The sequence below is a fragment of the Diabrotica undecimpunctata genome, chromosome 3 (assembly GCF_040954645.1).
Source record: "Diabrotica undecimpunctata isolate CICGRU chromosome 3, icDiaUnde3, whole genome shotgun sequence".
Taxonomy (NCBI): domain Eukaryota; kingdom Metazoa; phylum Arthropoda; class Insecta; order Coleoptera; family Chrysomelidae; genus Diabrotica; species Diabrotica undecimpunctata.
The window spans coordinates 121,723,593-121,745,501 of NC_092805.1; the positions used below are offsets into that span (position 1 = coordinate 121,723,593).

Below are 21,909 nucleotides of genomic sequence, written 5' to 3' on the forward strand. Positions count from 1 at the left end.
ACAGGAGATGGATTACATCTTTGAGTCTTACTCTGTCAAACGTCTTTAGGTCAATCAAACACAGAAATGCTGGTCTATTATACTCTAGTGTTTTCTCAGTAATTTGCTTTATAACGAATATTGCATCTGTACACGATCTTCCACTACGGAAACCCTATTGTTGATCTGATAAACTTATCCTCTTCAGAGACACTGAAAAAGACTGTTTAAATTTGCCGTTTAGTACGTTTCCCAGAAAAATTCCCATAAAATTGATCTAATAGTTGAATTTCGACTACCTAAATAGAGTATAGAAGCATCGTTCTGCGGCAGTATGATTTTTTGTTGGGAGATGGCTTGAAATAAAAATTTAATGGCTTCTTGATTATACCGACATTGAAACATCCAGTGGTTAAGGTCGTCATAATTGCCATTACATTCACATATATCAGTTTCGAAAAGTTTTATTTTATATAGGTGAGCATTTACTGTAGCATGTCCAAAAGGCATCTAACGTACATAGTATAAATTTAACGAGAGATGGGGCTTCTGTCATTTGGGGGAGTAGATGGAAGAGTTGGATATATACTGCAATATGTATTTTGGTACTGTTAGTAAAGGATTGCCACTCAATTTCCCCATGAAGATGTTATTTTAATGAAAGTTGAGAAAAATCCAGAATTAGCCTTCGAAGACTATCTGCCATGTATCCCACAATTTCAAAATCTTCCGTAGGAAATATCTCTCACAACGAAAATATAATATATCCTTTTCATTTTACAAAGGTATAAGCACTGCTACAAAAAGATTTTCCTGCTCGTGAAGAATTTGCTAGATGTTTACAAAACCAGAAAAATCAAAATGAAGATTTTTTTTAGATACATTTTGTTTTGCGACAAAGGATGATAAATAATCGTACTAGTTTTTGTTTTTCTAACTAGAAGCGTTCTGGAGGTATCAATAAAACTAATTACAAGGCGCTATCTTTAAAGAGCTCTTTAAAATTGTTTTAAAATTATCTGAGGAATCTCCGAATCTGACAAAATTCGTTTGTCAGGAGGGTTTCTGGACACACTGTATATTCTGGGCAAAGTTCAGCTTCTTCTTCAACTTGAAAAATACATTTATGGCACATAGGATGTTTTGATGTTTGATTACTTCGTAAGTAATCCCCCAGTGTCCCATGAGATACTTTAAACTCCTTACAGGATATTCTTGGACATTACATTTTTTACAATATTGTACGTTGCTTATTTTTTCTATCCCATTTTCCTCCATCTCTTATTTCTTGTTTTTTGCATGATTTTCTGGAAGAAAAATAAATTTTAAGGTGATGGTTAGGTTGGGATGTGATTCTCGAGAAATAAGGGTTCATTTCACAGGTTGATGTAAATGATAATAAAACACATTGCTTGATGTGGTGTATATAGATGAAAAATAAAACAATAGACATTATTAAAACTACATTATACAGATACACACATGTTGATTGCTATGTAGACAATCTGACAAATGCCAATGAATATGGCAGACAATCGTTGACAGCATCCTACGTCACAATGGTTGACAGGGTTGCCAAGTATAATCTTGTTACAAAATTAGTTAACAGAAAATCAAATAAAATAAATCTTTATCTTAATAACATAAACTGTTTAGAAATATCTCCATGGCGGTATTACCATACATATAGCTTAGCGATATTGTTAACAGTGACATTTTTGAATTGTTTGTTTGGTTAAATTTTTATAAAAAAATGCATATATATAATAAAAATAAACTGTGTTATACAGCGTCGTTCCCCCAGTGCGACAGAGAAAACTGGAGCAAAGCAGTCCCTGCATCTCTTTCTAATAAGCCGGATTTACTTACCACGTGACTTAAATGACCAATGGAAAGGTTACGTGGTCGATAAGCCCGGCCCATTAGAAAAATATGCAGGGACTGCTTTCTCTGTCGCACTAAGAGAACGGTAATATATTGCAGCGATCAGTCTATTTGTATTATATGTCTTGAAAAAAATGCAACTTAGGATAAACCTACTGCACTACAAGCAATATTGATTACAAAAAATAACACTTACCTTAATATGATTGACCTTATCAAAAAAAAAATAATTTGGAATACTCTTACTATGCAGACTATTCCAAATTTGTATAAGTCTATGATTCCAAATGTAAACTTCGAAAAACAAATAAATTTTGAGGTTATAATAAATAGAGTCTGTCTTCTTCTTCTTCTTGTAGTTCCTTCTAGTGTGGGAGGTTGGTAATCATCATAGCTATCCGTACCTTATTTGCGGCTGCTCTGAAAAGATCTACTGAGCTGCAACTATACCACTCTCTTAGGCTTCCTAGCCATAAAATTCTTTGTCTTCCTATGGATCTTTTACCCTTGGTTTTACTTTGCAATATGAGCCTTAATATCTTATATTTCGCACCTCTAGTAATGTGACCTAAATATACCAGCTTTCTTGTTGTGATGTGCTTTATGACCTCGCAATCTTTTTGTAGCCTTCTTAACACTTCTGCATTTGTAACTCGTTAGTTCCATGGTATTTTTAATATCCTTTTATAGCACCACATCTCAAATTATTTCAACTTCTTTATATTATCCACTGTTAGTGTCCAGCTTTCCATTTCATACAACAAAGAGAACACGTAGCATCTTAAGGCTTTTATCCTCAGCTCCAGAGGAAGGTCTAGATTAACAAACATTGTTTTCATTTTTATAAATGCTTGTCTTGCAATTTTAATGCGTGTCCTTATTTCTCTACCTTGGTCATTGTTTTCATTTACCCAGATTCAAGGATATTTGTAGTTATTCACTCTTTCTACTTGTTTTCCCTGGATATCTAGCCTCCCTAGTTTATGTTGCTTATAAATAATCATTCACTTGGTTTTCTTAACGTTCATTTGTAGTTTATTGATATACCCTGTTGTTCCTCTGATATTGCTTCTTTAAAAATAGCTTCGTTGTACAGATTGAATAACAATGGGGACAGCACGCAACCCTGTCTTGATTTCTACACCTCTTTTGATTTCTATAGTTTCTGTATCGACATTTTCGATTCTAACCTTTGCTTTTTGATCCCAGTACAGATTGATAATGACTCGTATATCTCGACTATCCACATTCTTTTTTTTTGTTAACATAACAGTTTTGTTAACATTTTAACATTTTTTACTCTAACAAAAGCCTTTTGATAATCTATAAAGCACACATAGAGATCCTGGTTCATATCTAGTTGTCTTTGCGCGAGAACGTTAAAAGCGAACGGAGGCTCTCTCATTCCTAGTCCTCCTCTGAATCCAAACTGGGTGTTATCTATATCTTTTTCTATTTTTTTGTATAGTCTTCCATGTATTATTTTGAGAAAGTGAGTGGCTTATTAAGGACATTGTTCTATACTGGGAGCATTCTGTCGCATGTACTGGCTTTGATAGTGTTACAAACGTGGACAGCAACCAATCTTCAGGTATTACTCCTGTTGTATATACTTTGTTGAACAGATCCAAAAGTATATGCAGTGTTTCTTCGTCAATACATTTAATTAGCTCTTTGGATATCTGATCTGGGTCTACTGATTTTGCGGTCTTTGCATTTCTAATTGCCTGTTATAATTCGCACATTATTATTTTCGGTCCTGTTTGTTCCTGTGGTTCTTCTTGTATCATTCTATCATCGTCGAATAGTTTCATTATGTATTCTTGCCAAAATCTTAGTTTATCTTTGATGTCTGCAATGAGTTTACCATTATCAACTTTGAGTATCCCATAGTGTGTTCGCTTTTTGGTATTTGTTAGTTCTTTTATTTTTTATTTACATTAAAGCTGTCGTATTTTCTGTGATACTCTTCTATTTCTATGCATTGATCTATTAACCACTTTTCCTTGGCCTGTTTTATCTTTAATTTAATTCTACTTTGTAGTTCTTGATATTTTGGCTCATTTCTCTCTTTGGCTTTTCTCCTCTCTTCCATTAATACTAGAATTTCTGAAGTCATCCACATTTGTTTTTTATTTGTCTTTTCAGTCTTTAGATTTTCTTCTGCAGCCTTTAGTAATGCCTTCTGAATATTGCTTCACTTTTCATTGACATCTTCTAATGTTAAGATTAATTCTCCTACTTCTGTTAGATTTGAGTTGACTTGTTGGATCACTTTTTAATTTATTTCTCTTTTTCCTAATTTTGTATAATCAAACGTTGCTTTATTTTTGGGTATTACAATCTTTTTGAGTTTTAAGTGCATTCTAGCTATCAGCAGGTTATGGTCGCTCCGGGATATGCCTTTACTGCTTTACTTGGGTTTTTGTATCCATTTTTGATTAATACATAGTCTATTTGATTTCTGACTATGCGGTCTTTGTTGTCGGCAGGATATCTTCAAGTGTATAATTCTCTGTCGGGTAGTTGGAACATTGTGTTCATTATTGCAAAATATTCATTTTGCCAAAAATCCACAAGTATATCCCCTCTTTCGTTTCTGTCATCTAGTCCAAGTTTCCCAACATATTTGTCAACTTTTCCTGTCCGACTTTAGCATTAAAATTCCCCCATTACTATTGTAATGTCTTCTTTTTTAATAGATGTTAAAATTGTGTCTAACTCCATGTAAAAATGTTCTATCTCCTCCTTATACGCTGTTGGTGCGTATACTTGAATTAAATTAACTTGTTGTATACTTGTCTTCAGCTGAACCATTATAACTCTCTCTGAGTAAAGAGTGAAGCTTATAACTGATTTATTAGTTTCTGTGTCTAACAAGATTGCGATTCCATGGTGATGAACCGGATCGTTGTTTCCAACATAATACATCATGCCGTTTTTGGTTATAAGTTTGCCGGTGTCTTGCCATTGTACGTCACTTATGCCCAGTATATTTATTTCCATTCTGGTCATTTCTTGTATTAAATTTTCTAATTTTCCTGGCTGGTACAAGTTTCTTACATTCCATGTTGCAAGTCTTATTGGTCTACATTTGTGTATTTTTAGACGTGGAGTTTTATTATCTAAACGAGGACGTTGCTTGCTATCGACCTGGAAGGCCTAGCCTTTTACATGATCCTCCTTCTCTGTCGGATCTTGGTTTTCGGATTCCATGATCAGTAACAGTTTGACTTTTTTGCGTATTTACCATGATGAATGACTAGGGATATTCTGTTGAATCTTTAATGCAGTAGTTTCCCCCTGCCTTCTGCATACTTCTGCCGTTCGCCAATTTATTGGTTCTTCTGCCTTTGAAGTCGATTTCTCAGCTCCAGTACAAAAGATTGTCCTACTAACTACCGACTCATCAGCCCGAAGCCGTTGGTCGGTAAGCAGGGGATTGCTTATACCGGCATTTCTTCTGTGCATTAAGGATATTCTCAAACCAATATAACTGGCGCCGTCTATCTAAAAGTATCCAAGGAGCATAAATGTAAGGCACTGGCGATAATGTCAACATTAGGATATTTTATATACCTACCTTATAAAGTAAATTGACAAACGAATACAACTAATGGAGTTTAAAATTTAATGTAGACAATACGGAATATTTATGCATTGGAGGGCAAGAACTAGAAACCTTCTATTAGAAGTTATTCTCATCTGAAATTATTTTTCATCTTTATCCGTTGCTTTCTCTGTTTCCTCAAGTACTTTTGACCTTTCCTAAATTCACATCTTTTCCAGATTTTTTTGAGCTTATATTTATTTCCTTTTTTCTGCAAAAAGTGTATCGTATATTAATACATACATTCAAACCAGAAATCTTTCGAAATAAATACAGATTATGTTTTAATTTATCGTAAACAAAATTAAATTATTTTTAAATTTCAGACAAACGACAACAATATATTGTGAACCACCCAGAAGAAGAAAGGACGGTATGGATTTGGATAATAATATTTTCGTATATGGTACCAGAAATAGGGACATTTATAAGATCGATCAGAATAATAAGTTTCAAAAGTTGGAATTATCCCACAAAGTTGGACTTTTTGATTTTGGCAACAACAGAAATTTTGCCAGTCATCGGGAGTGCTCTGCTTATATTTATAGTTTTTCCTGAAATGGATGTAATTAAAGCAGCAATGTTAACCAATGGCGTTTGCTTGGTACCAGGAATTGTCGGTAAGTATCTAAATGTGTTTATTAGAAGTCACAGGTTATTTGGTTCGACGGTAATAATTCGATATCTTTTGATTAGAGTGTCCTGTGGTCAAAAATCAAACGGCGTTTTAATGGTGAAGAGTACAGCTTTCGTATGCAATTTTTGTAATTTGCTGCAAATAAAGTTAGTTTTAATAAAGGTGTTAAGTAAATAATCGTTGCACCATTATGATGGTTATGATTCTCATAAGATCAATAAAATGTATTATTTTCAGTAACCGTTTACTATGGAATTTCAATTGGTAGATCATAATCTTCAAAATTTCGAGCATGAAATTTCAAGATTTTCGCATTTGAAAGATGCCTAAAAAACGCTGAATTTAAACTTTCACATTTAAAACTGCTTTTTTTATTGCACAAGTACGTTTTTCGAAGCTACACAACTTTAACTACAAATTCCAGCCAATATCACCTAGTGGAGACCTTTGCCGTGACGTGTGATCGTTTGAAATTAAAACGTTTAAACTCTGCGTTTTTAGGCATATTATAGAATGAAAATTCTACTACGACCTGTCAATAAAAATGATCAATTTTATTGATCTCACGAGAATATCAACAATTAATCTCATTTTTAACACCTTTATACACATTTAACACCTTTATAAAAACTGACTTTATTGCTGCAAAATACAAACATTCCATGAGAAAGCTGTACTCTTCACCTCTAAAATGCATTTTGACTTTTGTCGATAGGACACTCTGATCAAAAGATTTTTAGAGGTTAGTTAATACAAATTTAATTTAAAATTGACTTCGAGCGCGTAACTGACATTCAAAATCACCAGTTGCTTCAAGCGTTGTTTCCGAGAGAACAGTTCAGTCTACACAAAAAGTGCTAATAAACATTTTTGTTTAAAATTAGCTCAGCCACATTTTTTAATTAAACCATTTTTTCCTACGGCATCGATTTTTTCCGCCTCCCTCACCCCCTGCCTATGATGGTGGCGTTTTAGGGGGAAATCGCGGGGTTAAAGTGGTATACTTTTTTGCATCTTTTGGGGGGTGCCAAAATTCACATTCTCGGCAAAATTCAGCTTATTCCTTTAATGTTAAAAGGTCAAATCTCTGACGACTGGACTATACACATTTTTTATATATATATACGTCATTGTCAATAATTTGAAAATGTCCGTCAACAGTAGCAGGATTTCCATCTAAAAAGCTAGCTTCATTATCTTCAATAGTGTCGTCTTTTACAGTTTTACAAATCTTTGTTATACATACACATACTGCGCAGCATTCTAAATTATAGAAAATAAAATTATAATCTTTCGTAAACTTGGTATATGAACAGAAATACTTTTGTAAAATATCTAAACTTGTCCCTAATCTAATGTCCCTTTTAAAATAATTAAAATCGAAACAATTATTTTTCATTGTCCAACTATTCGCAATAATGCTTCCATAACTTTATAAGCTCAATCATTATATATGCAGATATTGATTGGTACCACTATAATATGCGGTCTACCGTCGCGTTTTTGTTATAGCTTGCGGTCTACCGAGGGATGCGGTCTACCTGTACGGCAAAACAACCCTCAAAAGGCATAATCACATAATAATTAATGGCAACAAACCGTTTGAAAAGCCTCAATAAGTTGTGTTTGTTTCTTGCCAAAGCTGCCAGTACCATTACTCCTTCGGGTTTTCACTTCATTCATTGCAATAAACTGTACCCTCTAATCATAACAAACTTCTATCGATCTATCTACTTAGCCTTCTTCGGTCCATCTTTGGACATAGGCCTCCCCAATCCTTTTTCATTCTTCTCTGTCTGTCGCTACAGTCATCCACCTAGAGCCCACGTGCTTCTTGATATCATCTGCTCATCTCATTTGGGGCCTTCCTCTGCTTCTTTTATATTCCCACGGTCTCCAACTTATAAGAATTTTCTTCCATCGGTCTTCTTTTTGTCTTATATTGTGTCCGGCAAATCTTCATTTCAATTTTGCAACTTCTTGTCTAACATCCCTCACTTTTGTTTTCTCTCTTATCCACTCGTTTCTCTTTGTATCCATTAGTCTTATGTGCAACATTTGTCTTTCCATTGCTCTTTGGGTTTTTGTGATTTTGTCCATGTTTGCTTTTGTAAATGTCCAAGTTTGGGAACCATAAGTGAGAACAGGGAGTACGCATTGATTGTATACTTTGGTCTTAAGATGCTGTTGATATCTTTTGTTTTTAAGAATGTAACTTAAGTTGCCAAATGCCGCCCATGCCAGTCTAACTCGTCTTTTTATCTCTGCTGTTTGGTTTTCTTTGTTAAGTTTTATAGTTTGACCCAGATATATATAATCTTGAACTTGTTCTATTTCATCTTGTCCGATCCTCATTGTGATGTCTTCATCTGTATTTGTTATGATTTTGGTCTTGCTGTAATTCATATTAAGGCCTATCTTTCCAGCTTCTACGTCCAGTTCTTTCATCATTTCAAATAATTCTTCTTTTTTATCGGTTATCAATGCGATGTCATCAGCGTACCTTAGATGGTTCTAACGTTGTCCACAAATTTTTATACCTTTTTCTTCCCATTCTAATCTTTTAAAAATATCTTCCAGAGCCTGATTGACAAGTTTCGGTGATATTGTGTCACCCTGTCTCACGCCTCTATTTATTTGTATTGATTTTGTTCCTTCATATACTTTTATTGTTGTTTTGGCTTCCTTATATATATTGGCTATTAGTTCCGTATATCTGTGGTCAATTCTGCTATTAATTAAAGAACTTTTCACTGTCCAATGTTCGACACTGCCGAAAGCCTTTTCGAAATCTATGAACGCTATATATAGAGGAATATGGTATTCATTTGCTCGTTCTATAAGTATTTTCATACTTAGTAAATGGTCACTTGTGCTGAATCCTTTTCTAAATCCAGCTTGTTCTTTCGACTGGTATCCGTAGAATTTTGTCGTCAATCAAATTGGTTAAAATTTTTGTTAGTTTAGTGTTTAGAGTTTATATATTACATTGAGGAGTGTTATAGGACGGTATTTTTTTATATCTGCTGTATCCCCTTTCTTGTGTAGGATAATGGTTACGGATCCCTTCCAGTTGTTTGGGATTCTTTTTTCTTTTAATATCTTGTTAAAAAGGGAATGTAGAGTATTAATTACCACTTTTCCACCATATTTCAGCATCTCTGCAGTTATTCCATCTTTTCCAGGCGATTTGTTGTTTTTCATTTCTTTCAATGCCTTCTTTTTTTTTAATTTCTTCTGGTGGATCCTTTTATGTTTTATATAATTCTGAGTAGAAATGGTGGATTATATTTATGATGTCATCTTTAATATTTGTTTCTACTCCGTTTACATCTTTTATTTTGTTTATTTCACACTTACCTAATTTCGGTCTTAAGCATTTCATATTTTAGTTGTTCTGTATTACTTCTTTTATTTTTATTTCTTGTTCTTTTCTCTTATTTTCTTTTATCATTCTGCTTTTTGTTTTATTGATTTCTACATATTTTATAGATTTCCTTTTGCCTTCTTCGTTCAGCTTCCTTCTTTTATCCCTAAGCTTCTTTGTTTCAGTTGATATATAGTTGTTCTTTTTTAGATGCTTTTTTTGCTATTTCTTTTCCTGATGTAATCATCGTTGCTGTAAGTATGTTGTCTATTTCGTCTATATCTTTATCATCACTGTCTAATTTTTGGGTAAGTTGTTCTTTTAATAGGTCCTTGTATATCTCTTTATATTGCCCTAGTTTGTTTCTATCTACTAGATCCCAGATCCCAGTTTTTAATTATTCTAAGTGAAAAGAAAAAAAATAATTAGAAACACAACACAATTAATAATAATAAATTTGACAGTCTGGCACATAACCGCTTTGTAAAGCAACAGGCAAGGCACACCTCTGGCGCCATCTTACAGCCCCTATACATTAGGAATAGCACCCAACGCCTTCGTTAGGACGTAGAGCGTGGCACTACGACTTTATATGACAATAACTCAAAATCAAATGTTTTGGTACTTAACACCTTTGAAACTTCCACTCTTCAATTTGCGAGCTTCTTTTATGTTGTTATTAATAGATACTTTGTCATCTTGATTTCCCTAAATAAGTACTAATAATTTGATTCTTCCAGAATTGTATATAATAATCGTAATTTATTTTAATTTTCTAGCAATGATATCAAGATCATCATCAAAAGTACGCCAAGGACTTTATTATGGACTGGATTTAACAGCCATCGTTATTCAAGCAAGTGCTCTAGTTGTGTGGCCTATTGTAGAAAACAGGAAAATATTGTATGTCATTCCTATAGCTCTCAGTCTAATATCTGTTGGATGGTGGGAAAATTTTCTCTCGGAGAAAACTGCAATTCCCTGGTTGAAAAAACTGGCCAAATCAAAAAAACAGTTTAAAACAGACGTTTACTTTACATATGCGTTAGTCACCCCCATCAAATGTGTGATCTTTTTGGTATCTGCAGTAACCATCATATGGATCAGAGAGGGAGATGTTGACTTCATGTTTGATAAATTTGGAGATGCCTTTAGTAGTCATTCTTTTAACGTTACACAGGTAAGATAAAATACTATATTATGAACCATCAACTAAATAGAACATTAAAAATTTATTTTCTTCTTCTGTATCTTTTAGGTGTATAAACTGTGTTTACTGGGTAATATTTTTGTCTTGTTGAGGATTTCGAAGAATCAAACTACTTGCAATCTATTTGGTGTCTTCATCGAACCTTCTTTTGTTTGGTTGCTCATCTTTTACAATTTTTGAAATTTTATCTTTTCCGACTGTCCTTTTGTTTTAATTTCAATTTCTTCTTCGGTCTCATACTCCCTCCTGTCCAGTTTTTATTACTATCAATATTAATGTCTTCATCTCAACTGTTCTTAAGGCCTGTTAGTTTCTTTGTATTTGTGTTATTTTCTAATAACATTACTTATTTTTTAATTTTCGAGATTTTTAATTCGAGGGAACACATTTATTTGGTATTTTGGATTATTTTACTTTGACTACCAAGTAAATTTTTAAATTTGGTACAATATTTTATTTTATTCCTACCTAAGGACTTGCTACCCATATATATAGTGGCTTTAAACATGTATACCTAGTAGCAGCACTGAAGATGGAATATTTATTTCGAGAACGTGCTTTGATTTAGTCCGAAAGGATTCTTTTAAATAAATATACCTTTTATTTTTTAATAAATTTTTTTGTGTGTGTGTGAGAGAGAAGACGGCTTGGAAGCAGGTCAGTTAGCCATAGATTTTTATTTGTTATTTTTTTAGCATGATATTTTTTTTATCTATCACTGTTGCGTTTAAATGGCAATATCTATTTCTTTTAAATAGTCGATCAGTGACTTAATTATTCTCATATCATGGAAACTTAATAAATACTCTATTCTAATTAGAAAACATACTTTTTCTTGTTGTAGACTGTAATATAATTGGTCTATACACTTACTTACTTACTTAGTCCTAAGCCTTTCTACCGTTAGGTGTAAGGCTGGTGGGGTTAAGATTTGCACTGCTGTCTCCTTTCAATGTCAATCCTTTCTTCTCAACTTCGTTTCTGATTTCTTCTACCCACCTAACTCTTGGTCTTCCTCGTTTGTTTTTCCCTTGCATTTTCGTTTTAAACACTCGTTTTGTTAATCTATCATTCGACATTCTACACACGTGCCCGAACCATCTTAGTTGCCCCTCTACTATTTTTTCGTTTATTGGTTATAGATTTAGGTTTTGTCTGATTGTTTCGTTTCGTCTTTTGTCTGTCCTCTTTCTGTTTGCTATTTTCCTCAGGAACCTCATTTCCATAGCATTGACTCTAGATTTTTGTCTCCCAGTCAATGTCCATGACTCGCTATTATAGATGATTGTAGGTCTAACTACTGATTTAACGACTGCCGTTTTTACCTTCTCCGGTATTTCTTTTTTCCCCAAAAATGTTGTTTTCATAGTGTTAAATAAACTTCCTGGTTATCCCATTGTCTCGTTTATTTCCATGTCTTGTTTACCGTTTGATTCAATTATTGCTCCTAGGTATTTAAAATGTTCCACTTGTTCTAGTTGTTTTCCGTTTAATTGTATTGCGTGTGTCTTTCTCTTATTTGAAATTATCATTGTTTTTGTTTTCTCTGTATTTATTTTCATATTTATGTTTGACAGTTCTTCTTTTAGGATTTCAAGGTTGTTCTGTAGGTCTTCTCTATTTTCTGCTATCAAAACCATGTCGTCTGCAAATAGAAGCTCTGATAGTTGAGTCTGTTTCATTTGCCAGTATCCTAATGTTAGTTTTCTCATTCTTCTCTTGGCTTTCTTTATTGCTTCATCCAGTACCACTAAGAACAGCAGTGGGCTCAACACGCATCCCTGTTTGACGCCTTGACTTGTAGTAAATTCTTCGGATTCTTCGTTGTTGGTTCTCACCGTATTTGTATTATTATTGTACATATCCTTAATTACATCAATTGTTATCCTGTCAACTCCTCTTTCCTTTAATGTCCTCCATACGTCCTTTCTTTGTATTCTGTCAAACGCCTTTTCCAGATCAATAAAGCATATATGTATTTCTCTATTTTTATTGATTACTTTCTCACTTATTTGTCTTATTGTGAATCTGTGGTCTTGCGTGCTTCTGTCCTTCCTGAATCAACATTGTGTATCTTCCATAGTTGGTTCTATTTGGGTTTTTATTCTTGTTTCTATTATTCTTGCGAATACCTTCCCAGGAATACTTGATATAGTAATACCTCGGTAATTATTACAGTTTCTCTTGTCGCCCTTTTTGTGTATTGGTAGTATAATGTCTTTCTTCCAGTCCTGTGGTATTTCTGCTCTCTTTATGATATCATTTATTAGTTCTTTCATGCTGCCCACTCCCTCTATTCCCATGAATTTTATCATTTCCGGGGTGATATCATCCTTGCCTGGTGCTTTGACTAATTTATCTCTTTCAATTGCCTTTTCTAGTTCCTCTGTTGTTATGGGTTCTACTTTTTGTTCTTCATTAATTTCTTGTATCTCCACTATGTTGTCTACGTCTGTATGAGTTAGCTCTTTGAAATGTTCTCTCCATCTTTCCATTATTTGGTTTTCTTCTGTTATTACCTTTCCATTCATGTCTTTTATATTCGGCATCATGTGTTCTTTCTTTTGTCTGAGCTGTTTTAATGCGCCATAGAAGAGTTTTTGGTTTTCTCTATAATTATTTGTCATTTTGAGTCCAAACTTTTTCCATGACCTTTCTTTTTCTGCTTTCACAGCTATTTTAACCTCTTTTCTTTTTTCTTTATATGCCTCATAATCTTCAGGGCCCTTTGTACTTAGATATCTCTTTCATTTTTCTTTTTTGTTCTTTACTTTCCTTCGTATTTCATCCGTCCACCATTCAGTTCTCCTCATGCTATTATTTGCTATTTTTGTCTTCCGGCAAGTTTCCTCAGCAACTATGATTAAGCTGGTCTTGAGATTTTCCCACTTTTCTTCTATATTTGCAGTTTTTGCCCTACCTTTCAAAATATTATCTAATTTTTCTTGGAATATCTTCTTATATCTTTCTTCTTTTAATTTGTAGCTTTTTACTTTTTCATTTACTACCTTTATCCTCTTTTCTTCATTTTCTTTTGTTGTTCTCATTCTCATTATTACTAGATGATGATCACTGCCAATCTCTGAGCCTCTTTTGACTTTCGTGTCTTGTACTCTTTTCCATTTGTTGCTACTTACCAAAAAGTAATCTATGATTGATTTTTCATTTCTACTTTCTTGTACTCTCGTGTATTTGTGTACTTTTTTATGTTTAAATTTTGTATTTGTTATAACAAGTTTATTCTCCATACATATTTCTATTATTTTTTCACCATTTTTGTTTAGTATTTCTTCTCCTTCTTTTCCCATGCATTCCTCAATTCCATTGTTATTATTTCCGACTCTACCGTTTAGATCTCCCATTACAATTATATTTTTTCTTCCCCATTATCAATTTGCATTTGGAGCTCCTCGAAAAATTTATCCTTCTCTTCCTTTTTTGCATCTTCATTTACTCCGTAGGCTGTTATTATTGTCTATATTTCCTCGTCTATCAGTTTCATTTTCAGCGATAATATTCTCTGGTTAACATATGTTTCTTCTATAACGTATTGTAGTCTATTCGGTGCAATTATTATTCCTACGCCTTCTTTTGCTGTCTCCTTTGCATCAGCTCCTACCCAAAATAACCAATATCCTTTGTGTATCTTCTTAAAACCTCTTCCCCTCCTCCTTTCATTTTCGTTTCCGTTATTCTTAATATTTCTATTTTTTGTCTGATCATTTCTTCTATAAGTTCTACCTCTTTTCCATTGATGCTTCTTACATTCCATGTTCCCATTTTTATCTCTCCCTTTTTCTGCGGTATATCTTTCATCTTCTTTCTATTTTCATCCTTGTTTACCTTTGCATCGTGCTTTTTCCTATCGTTATTCCTATTCGTCGCCCTGGTCGTCATTGTCAGATCCTTTCCGTTGCTTTGGTCGTTATCAATGTTCCTCGTGTGGGTGTAGTTTTCTAGTTTTTTGGGTTCCATGTTTTTCCAGTTCCTTTTTTATTTTGTTCCATCTCCATTCTTCTTGGTTTACTAACACCTTGTTGTAACCAATTTTGACGTCTTTGCCTTTCTCTTTTTCGTTTTTTGCAATAGGTCTATATATCTCTGGTTAATTTTTCATTCCAGGAATATATGATTCAAATCTCTAATAGAAATATTATCACAAAAACAAACTGGCGTATTCACTATTCCTAATTTATACATATGTTCCGCATATTTTTTGTGATTCATGGTATACAGCCAACTACAGAAAATTAAGTTTTTCCTTGTGGATCTTATTTTATTTATTTAAAAAGACTTTTAAACTTTACACTGTATTTACCTGCTTGATTAGTTCAGTTAGTACGCCAATAGTTTAGATTTTATTTTATTTCTTCGCAATGTCGTTTTTTTGTCATTTTTGTCACACCAAGTAAATGATATAAACACATAAAGAAAATAGAATTGAAATATTCTCTTGTGAATATCATTTGTAAGCATTAATTTGTAATCATAAATTATATGAAATTTTTATTGGAAATGGCATGGAAGCGTCATAGTACCGATATATAAGAGAGGCATAAAGAAAAATTTCGCTATACATAGAGGCACACCACTTATTAGCACAGCACATAAAGTTATATAAGTTATCGGATTTAAAAGATCAGACTTATGCAAAAGATATTATAGACGATTACCAATGTGGTTTTCATGCTGGCTCAAAAATAGATTAAATATTTACGAGCCGACAAATATTAGAAAAGAAACTGGAAATTCAATCGGAGCGCGGATAAAATCTTCGTAGATTTCCAGCAAGGATCTGATTCTATAAAAGGAAGCAGGCTATGGCTAGCAATGCTAGAAATGAGAATACCGAGAAAATTAATGGAGCTACACAAATGTACGTGACAAATATTTGTTGACGCTAAAATTTGAATTTATCTATCTTATGTTAATATTGTGCCAAAGTTAATACGAAAAAACTAAACATATCTACCAGGTTCAAAGCCCCCTCAGTCGAGACTTCAAAAGCGCTGGTGTATTTTCAGAATGTCAGAGGGTTACGTACAAAACTTCAGCTACTGTTTCAAAATACTTCTTACTTACAATATGATATTTTAGTTTTTAATGAAACATGGTTAACAGATGACATAAAGAGCGCCGAACTGCAAATGTTTGACTACAACATAGAAGAGATAGATCCTCAGAAGCAAGTACCTTTAAAAGATGTGGAAAAGCTGTCCGGAAAATCATAACCAGTGTTCTATTGTCAGTGACTCAAAATATCAAACATCTGTTTGTCAAGATTGAGATAGGCCACATCGATAAGTTTATCTTTGCAACTGCCTACTTTCCACTACGTAGTATCATTGAGAAGTATGTCGAATTTGCAAAAAATGTAGATAATTTAGCTGAAAAGTATCCAGAATATAAGTTATGTATCCTGGGAGATTTTATTCTTCCAAATTGTCAGTGGTCCATTGATGGAGTCTTCTGTGGCTACTCCATTACCAGGAATCTCACCAAATGAAGTCGATTTTATTCAATTCTTCTCATTTTTATGTTCCTTTCATAATATGTATCAAGTAAACACTGTTAAAAAGGTAAACAACTCCTTATTAGATCTAGTCATGGGCCAAGATGAAGAGGTTGAGGTATCTAAAGCTGAGAGTGCCCTACTCCCAGAGGATAGGCATCATCCTCCACTCTCATTTGAGTTTAAATGTGAATCTCAATATTTCAATGAGCCAGGATTGATTGGAGATGGCTTTTATAGAAACTTTCGTTCAATGAGTGTGTAGGAAGTAACAAACTTTCTTTCACAATTTAACTGGGATGATTCGTTTAAAGATAAAAGTCTTGATGATAAGATCAACATGTTTTATGATATTATTTACCTTGCAATTGATATTTTTGTTCCCCTGAAAAAGTTTTCAGCAAAAAATTTCCTGTGTGGTTTTCTCCAGAGCTTAAAAAAACGATAATCAAAAAAAAAAAGAAAATTCATAAAAAATATCTAAAATCTCAATTACTTACTGACTATAATGAGTTTTCTTTATTACGAGCTAACTGTAAACAACTCAAAGAATAATGCTATCTTGATTATGTCAATCTAACTGAATCTTCTCTGAAAGATAATGTTAAAAATTTCTGGAAATTTGTTAACAGTAAAAAAACAGGAATAATATCCGTTCTGTTATGCACTAGAATAATATTTCTGGCTCTTCTGGCATGGAGATTGTCATTTTATTTGCTGAATACTTTTCCAAAACATAGTGATAAATATTTTAATTTACAGGATGAAACCTTTTTAACAGGAGACATCAACCTATCACAATTTATCATTTTTATTTCGTCTATATATGAAAAACTTTCCATTTTACAAGGGGCCAGGTCCAGATGGTCTTCCACATTCTTTTCTTAAACACTTTAGCTTTTTACTTTCTAGACCTCTTTTTCACATTCTTAGCCTGTCATTAAAGACAGCTGTGCTCGATTCCAGATTGATGCTTCAAACGTTGTGCTAAAGACTTTCTAAATATCCCATCCATAACAATTTTGTATTGTTCACTTGTGAGACCCCACCTAGATTACTGTTCATGTGTTTGGTCGCCTCACTATAACACCCATATTCAAGCTATTGAGAGAGTTCAACACAAATTCTTAAAATTTTTTGCATTTAAACACAACCAGAGGATTGAAGAAATTAACTATTCAAATATGGAAAGGTCCCTCAACAAAACTTCTCTCCAAATCCGACGCATGCACAAAGATCTCACTATGTTTTGTAGTATACTGCACTGTATTATTTTTGTCCTCAACTATTGGAAAAAATTAATCTCCATGTTCCCAGTAGACAAACAAGGTTAAATCAACCCTTTTATGTTAGACCTCATCGCACAAACTACAAACACAATTTCTTCACGTCTAGAACACCAAGGTTTGCTATCAATATTCCCAAAGGTTGGATTGTTATAGTATTCCAAAAGAATTTTAAGCTCAGCTTAAGCATTGTGTGTGATAGCTTGATGTTCTTGTGTTTTGTACATTATTTGTTAATGTTTGTTATTTACTGTTCCTACTTTTATTTTTTGGTTGATTAAAATTTTTAAATTTAATTTAAGTAGGTTACGTTAAGAATCTTCTGTAATTTATCAATAATGTTTACATTGTATTTTAATTGGGCGATCGTCCGTTGATAAATAAATAAATCTTCCAGAAACGCTGTTCTATAATTATCACTATTAATTCTTTTTAACGTTTTACCTTCTTATTTATTCAGTTCTTTTTCTAATACGTTTCTTCAAGCCCATATTTCACTGGCAATCATTACTTGTGGTCTCAAAAAAGTTTGGACTTAACCTTTTTTAAAATTATATTAATTTGAACATGGTGACTTATAATGACATATAATATATTGGTAACTTCATTAATGTACATTGTAATGTAAGTTGTTTAAGCGGTTTAAGTTGTTTAAGCGGCCACATCATTACTTAAATAACTTTTGATCATTTTTTTTGACAAATCTTTTAAAATATTTTTTTTTTGAAAATAACGATTTTCGGAATAGAAGTCGAAACATCAACCAATTATAAAATGTAATTTTCATTACAAACAATTGTGGCTTAAACCCATATAAACATAATATTAAGTCATTACATCCTTTTCATTAATGATGTTTGATATATATTTCAGATCGAACCAGTGGTAGGAACATCTAATATTAACTACACAGATGCAGTAGCAGACATAATTCCTACTGAAATAAAAACATCATATTGGACACCGATAGTTATTTGGCTAATAAACATTCTCACTACATATATTTGCTATGCTTTTGGAAAATTTGCATGTAAAATTATGATCCAGTCCATGAGTTTTGCATTACCTGTAAATCTAACTGTTCCCGTCCTTTTAACAGGTACACTAAGATTAATTTATATTCAAAGACATGATGCGGATAACGGAAATATTAATTTATTACACTAAAAATTTTTACTTCATTGTAAGTTTTTTTTATGTTAAAGAGACACTTGACATGTTACCATAACAAATAAAAAAATTAATGGTGGGAATGTAATGCGATAGATTGCTTATAAGAAAAACGTTAATAGCTTTTTCTGAATCTAGATTTATAAAAACATATGCATTAAACAAATTTTACCTAGTTTAACGGATCAGATACTTGTTCATCTTTTCGAAAATCTTTAAAAGTACGTCCAGACTACTCGTGCTCCTGCTCGTACTCTCACTTTTATTTGAAACTCGTAAAGCTTGTTGTACTTGCTCTTACCTTCACTTGACCGTCCACATAGACTTGTTCAGTTGGAAAAATACTTGTACTCCGCCGGTTTCAATGGAAAAGGACGAGCTTGCGGCAGCCAGTGCGGCTTTTATTGTGATGTATTATCTGTTAAAATAATCGAAAATGAGAAAAAAAAACGGTGTGGATGACATCGCTGTTTAAAAGTCGAAGCCAATACAGTGGAAGTAACTTACTTAGTGACCTTAATGTTGAAAATCTCCACTTCCATACATTCTGTAGAATGTCGCCTAGTAATTTTGAAGAACTGATAACTTTAATTGGTCCAAAAATTATTAAGAAAATCACAACATTTCGAAGAGCAACTTCAGTAAAAGAACGATTAGCTTTAACGCTAAGATATTTAGCATCAGGTGATTCGTACACCAGCTTAAGCTTTTTGTTTAAGTTTTTCAAGCAGTATTAAAGTCATTTTGCGTCTAATCTCTTGCACATATATGTTCAGTTTTTATTTAGGATTTTATAAAATTTATTAGAACTATTACACAAAACTGCGTGTTTTTCGTACATATTTATTAAATCAATCACACTATAATTATTCCACTATATTTTCGACATAAACTTGCACGATATGCACGCTCGATTAATACAGGTCACATAAGTATTCGCTCCGTGCGTGACCATGGTAGTGGTACTTTGAAACGATGCCAGCGTGCGTAGCGGCAAAATATGACACAATTGGACCTACCTTTTTACGCATTAATTTTATCAAAAATGTGTGCAAATACATATTGCGTATTTAATTGTGCTAATAATAGCAAAAATAGTAAGTGTAGTTTTTATAGGTTCCCAAAGATTACATATAAATTAGAGAAAAGAAAAAGATGGATCCGTGCTATTAATATGAAAAAGTTAATATCACATAACTTCATTTTTATGCAATTAAAATAGGAAAAATTTAAATAATTTACCTTAAATGATATTTTATAAGGCTTGAAGCTAACTGCAGAGTGCCTGATGACTTTAGCTTTTATATCATAACTTTTACTATTACTGTTTTTAAATATATGCTCTTTCACGTGAAAAACTTGATTTGCCAGTACTAAATTTTTCCCTTTCTTTTCCGTTTATGGTTGAAAGGATATATTATGATGAATTTTGAGAAACCCAGTTTTTAATACTACATTTATTTTGTACATAAACTGAAAAAATATAATTAAAAAGTTAATTATTAATAATTGTCAATTTCGCATGTATTTAACAATGTCAAACATATGTCATATTTTTAACCTGAAAATTAGTAGGTCCAAAACTGTCAGATGAAGGCAGTAGGTGTCGCGTCAATCAGGCACGGAGCAAATACAAAACTCGAAGATTTTCATCCAAATACGAATAGAAAGCTTTCACGAATTTCCTTTGATGTACCGACACCCGCCGGAACCTTGCGAGTATCTTACTTGTGTGGCTTGTGCTGCTCTGGTTCCGGCTCGTCGTGACGTACACACTTAGGCAAGTCACACGTAAAAGCCTGAGTACGAGCACGGTAGTCTGGATGCGCCTTAATAAAGATATCAAATATTATTCAAGTTGTATTATGGTAGAAGATTTTAACTTTGAATGTTTTATTAATTTACAGCTTTGGTGTCGATGTGCGGTATGTATAACAAGAATGAATGCGCTTACACCAACATTTTTCCTGCATACTTATTCTTCAATACTCCGACCATGTCGCGGCTTGAAGATTTTATTGGTCATCAATATTCCTGGATATGGTTTTTATGGTTGCTCTCTCAAACATGGATAACTATTCACATTTGGTCTAACGACCACGAAAAGCTGATGTCCACAGAACAACTGTTACGTAAACCGATGTACGACGCCTTTTTAATTGACCAATCGCTTGCTATGAATAGACGAAGAGAACATGATAGACTTATTAAAATTGGAGAAAACACTGGCAAGTATTAATAATTTATAAAACGTACTTTTATTACTCGAAAATCGTTTATCGCTGAACTAGATTTTGAATCTTTCTTTTATGATTAACGTACTTTTATTATTAACTCTTATTCATACAACCAGTATTATACATATCGTATACAAAAATAACTAAACTTGTAGTTGTGCAGATGTACACACAACCAAACTTATAATGTGCAAAGGGGAAAGATTATTGGTTTTGTGGAGCAAGGCATGTCTCAGAGGGACATAGCTGCAGTGGTAGGCCCGACAGAGGCCGTTTTGTCTTAAACCTATGTTAGGTATCAGGATTTAGGAACGCTTAAGAATACACCAAAATAAAGTCGCCAAAACGTAACAACGGCTTGCTACGATCATTTTATTGTCCAAGTAACTAGAAAAGACCCAATAATTTCACACCCGCAACTCCAAAAGCCGCTTTGGGAAGGTACAGGTGTAAGTGTTTCAGTTGAAACAATAAAGATTTCATGCTAAAGGACTATACAGTAGAAGACAGTTACGGGTTCCCGAGTTAACCAGGCAGCACAATATTGACCGCTTAAATTGGTGTCTAAATACCAAAACTGGAACATTGGAAATTGGCAAAGTGTGCTATTTTCAGACGAAACCAGGAATTGTGTAAAATCATATGACCAATGAATTCGTGTACTTAAAGAGAGAGAGAGAGACAAGCAAGAACGGAAACAGCCAGATCTGTTCACAAACATAAAGGAGGAAGTGTTATGTTCTGGGGAAGTAATATGGTCGGTGAAAAAACTCATTTAATTGCCATTCAACCAACTTTAATAGCTCGCAGGTATGTTGGTTTGGTTCTAGAACGTGTAGTTAGACTATGAAAAAAGGCAGTGGGAAAAAATTCTATTTTCATACACGATAATGCATCTCTACATACCAGCAGAGTCACTACAGACTTCCTTGAAGCAGAAGTGACGCCACTATTCTGTAGTGGCCTGCTTACTCACCCGACTTAACCCTATAGAGCATTTGTGGGATATGCTTAAAA

At 33.3% G+C, this 21,909-nt stretch overlaps 1 protein-coding gene across 2 annotated transcripts in view; it reads left to right on the forward strand.

The window, feature by feature from the left end:
- Positions 1-21,909, forward strand: part of LOC140437336 (chitin synthase chs-2-like) — an 81,623-nt gene that overhangs the window by 18,414 nt on the left and 41,300 nt on the right. For both annotated transcript variants that reach the window (XM_072526809.1, XM_072526810.1), the window contains 4 exons: positions 5,800-6,093; positions 10,257-10,657; positions 18,359-18,584; positions 20,563-20,883. In XM_072526809.1, coding sequence (XP_072382910.1) covers positions 5,800-6,093; positions 10,257-10,657; positions 18,359-18,584; positions 20,563-20,883 — 1,242 coding nt within the window. The remainder of the gene's footprint in view (positions 1-5,799; positions 6,094-10,256; positions 10,658-18,358; positions 18,585-20,562; positions 20,884-21,909) is intronic.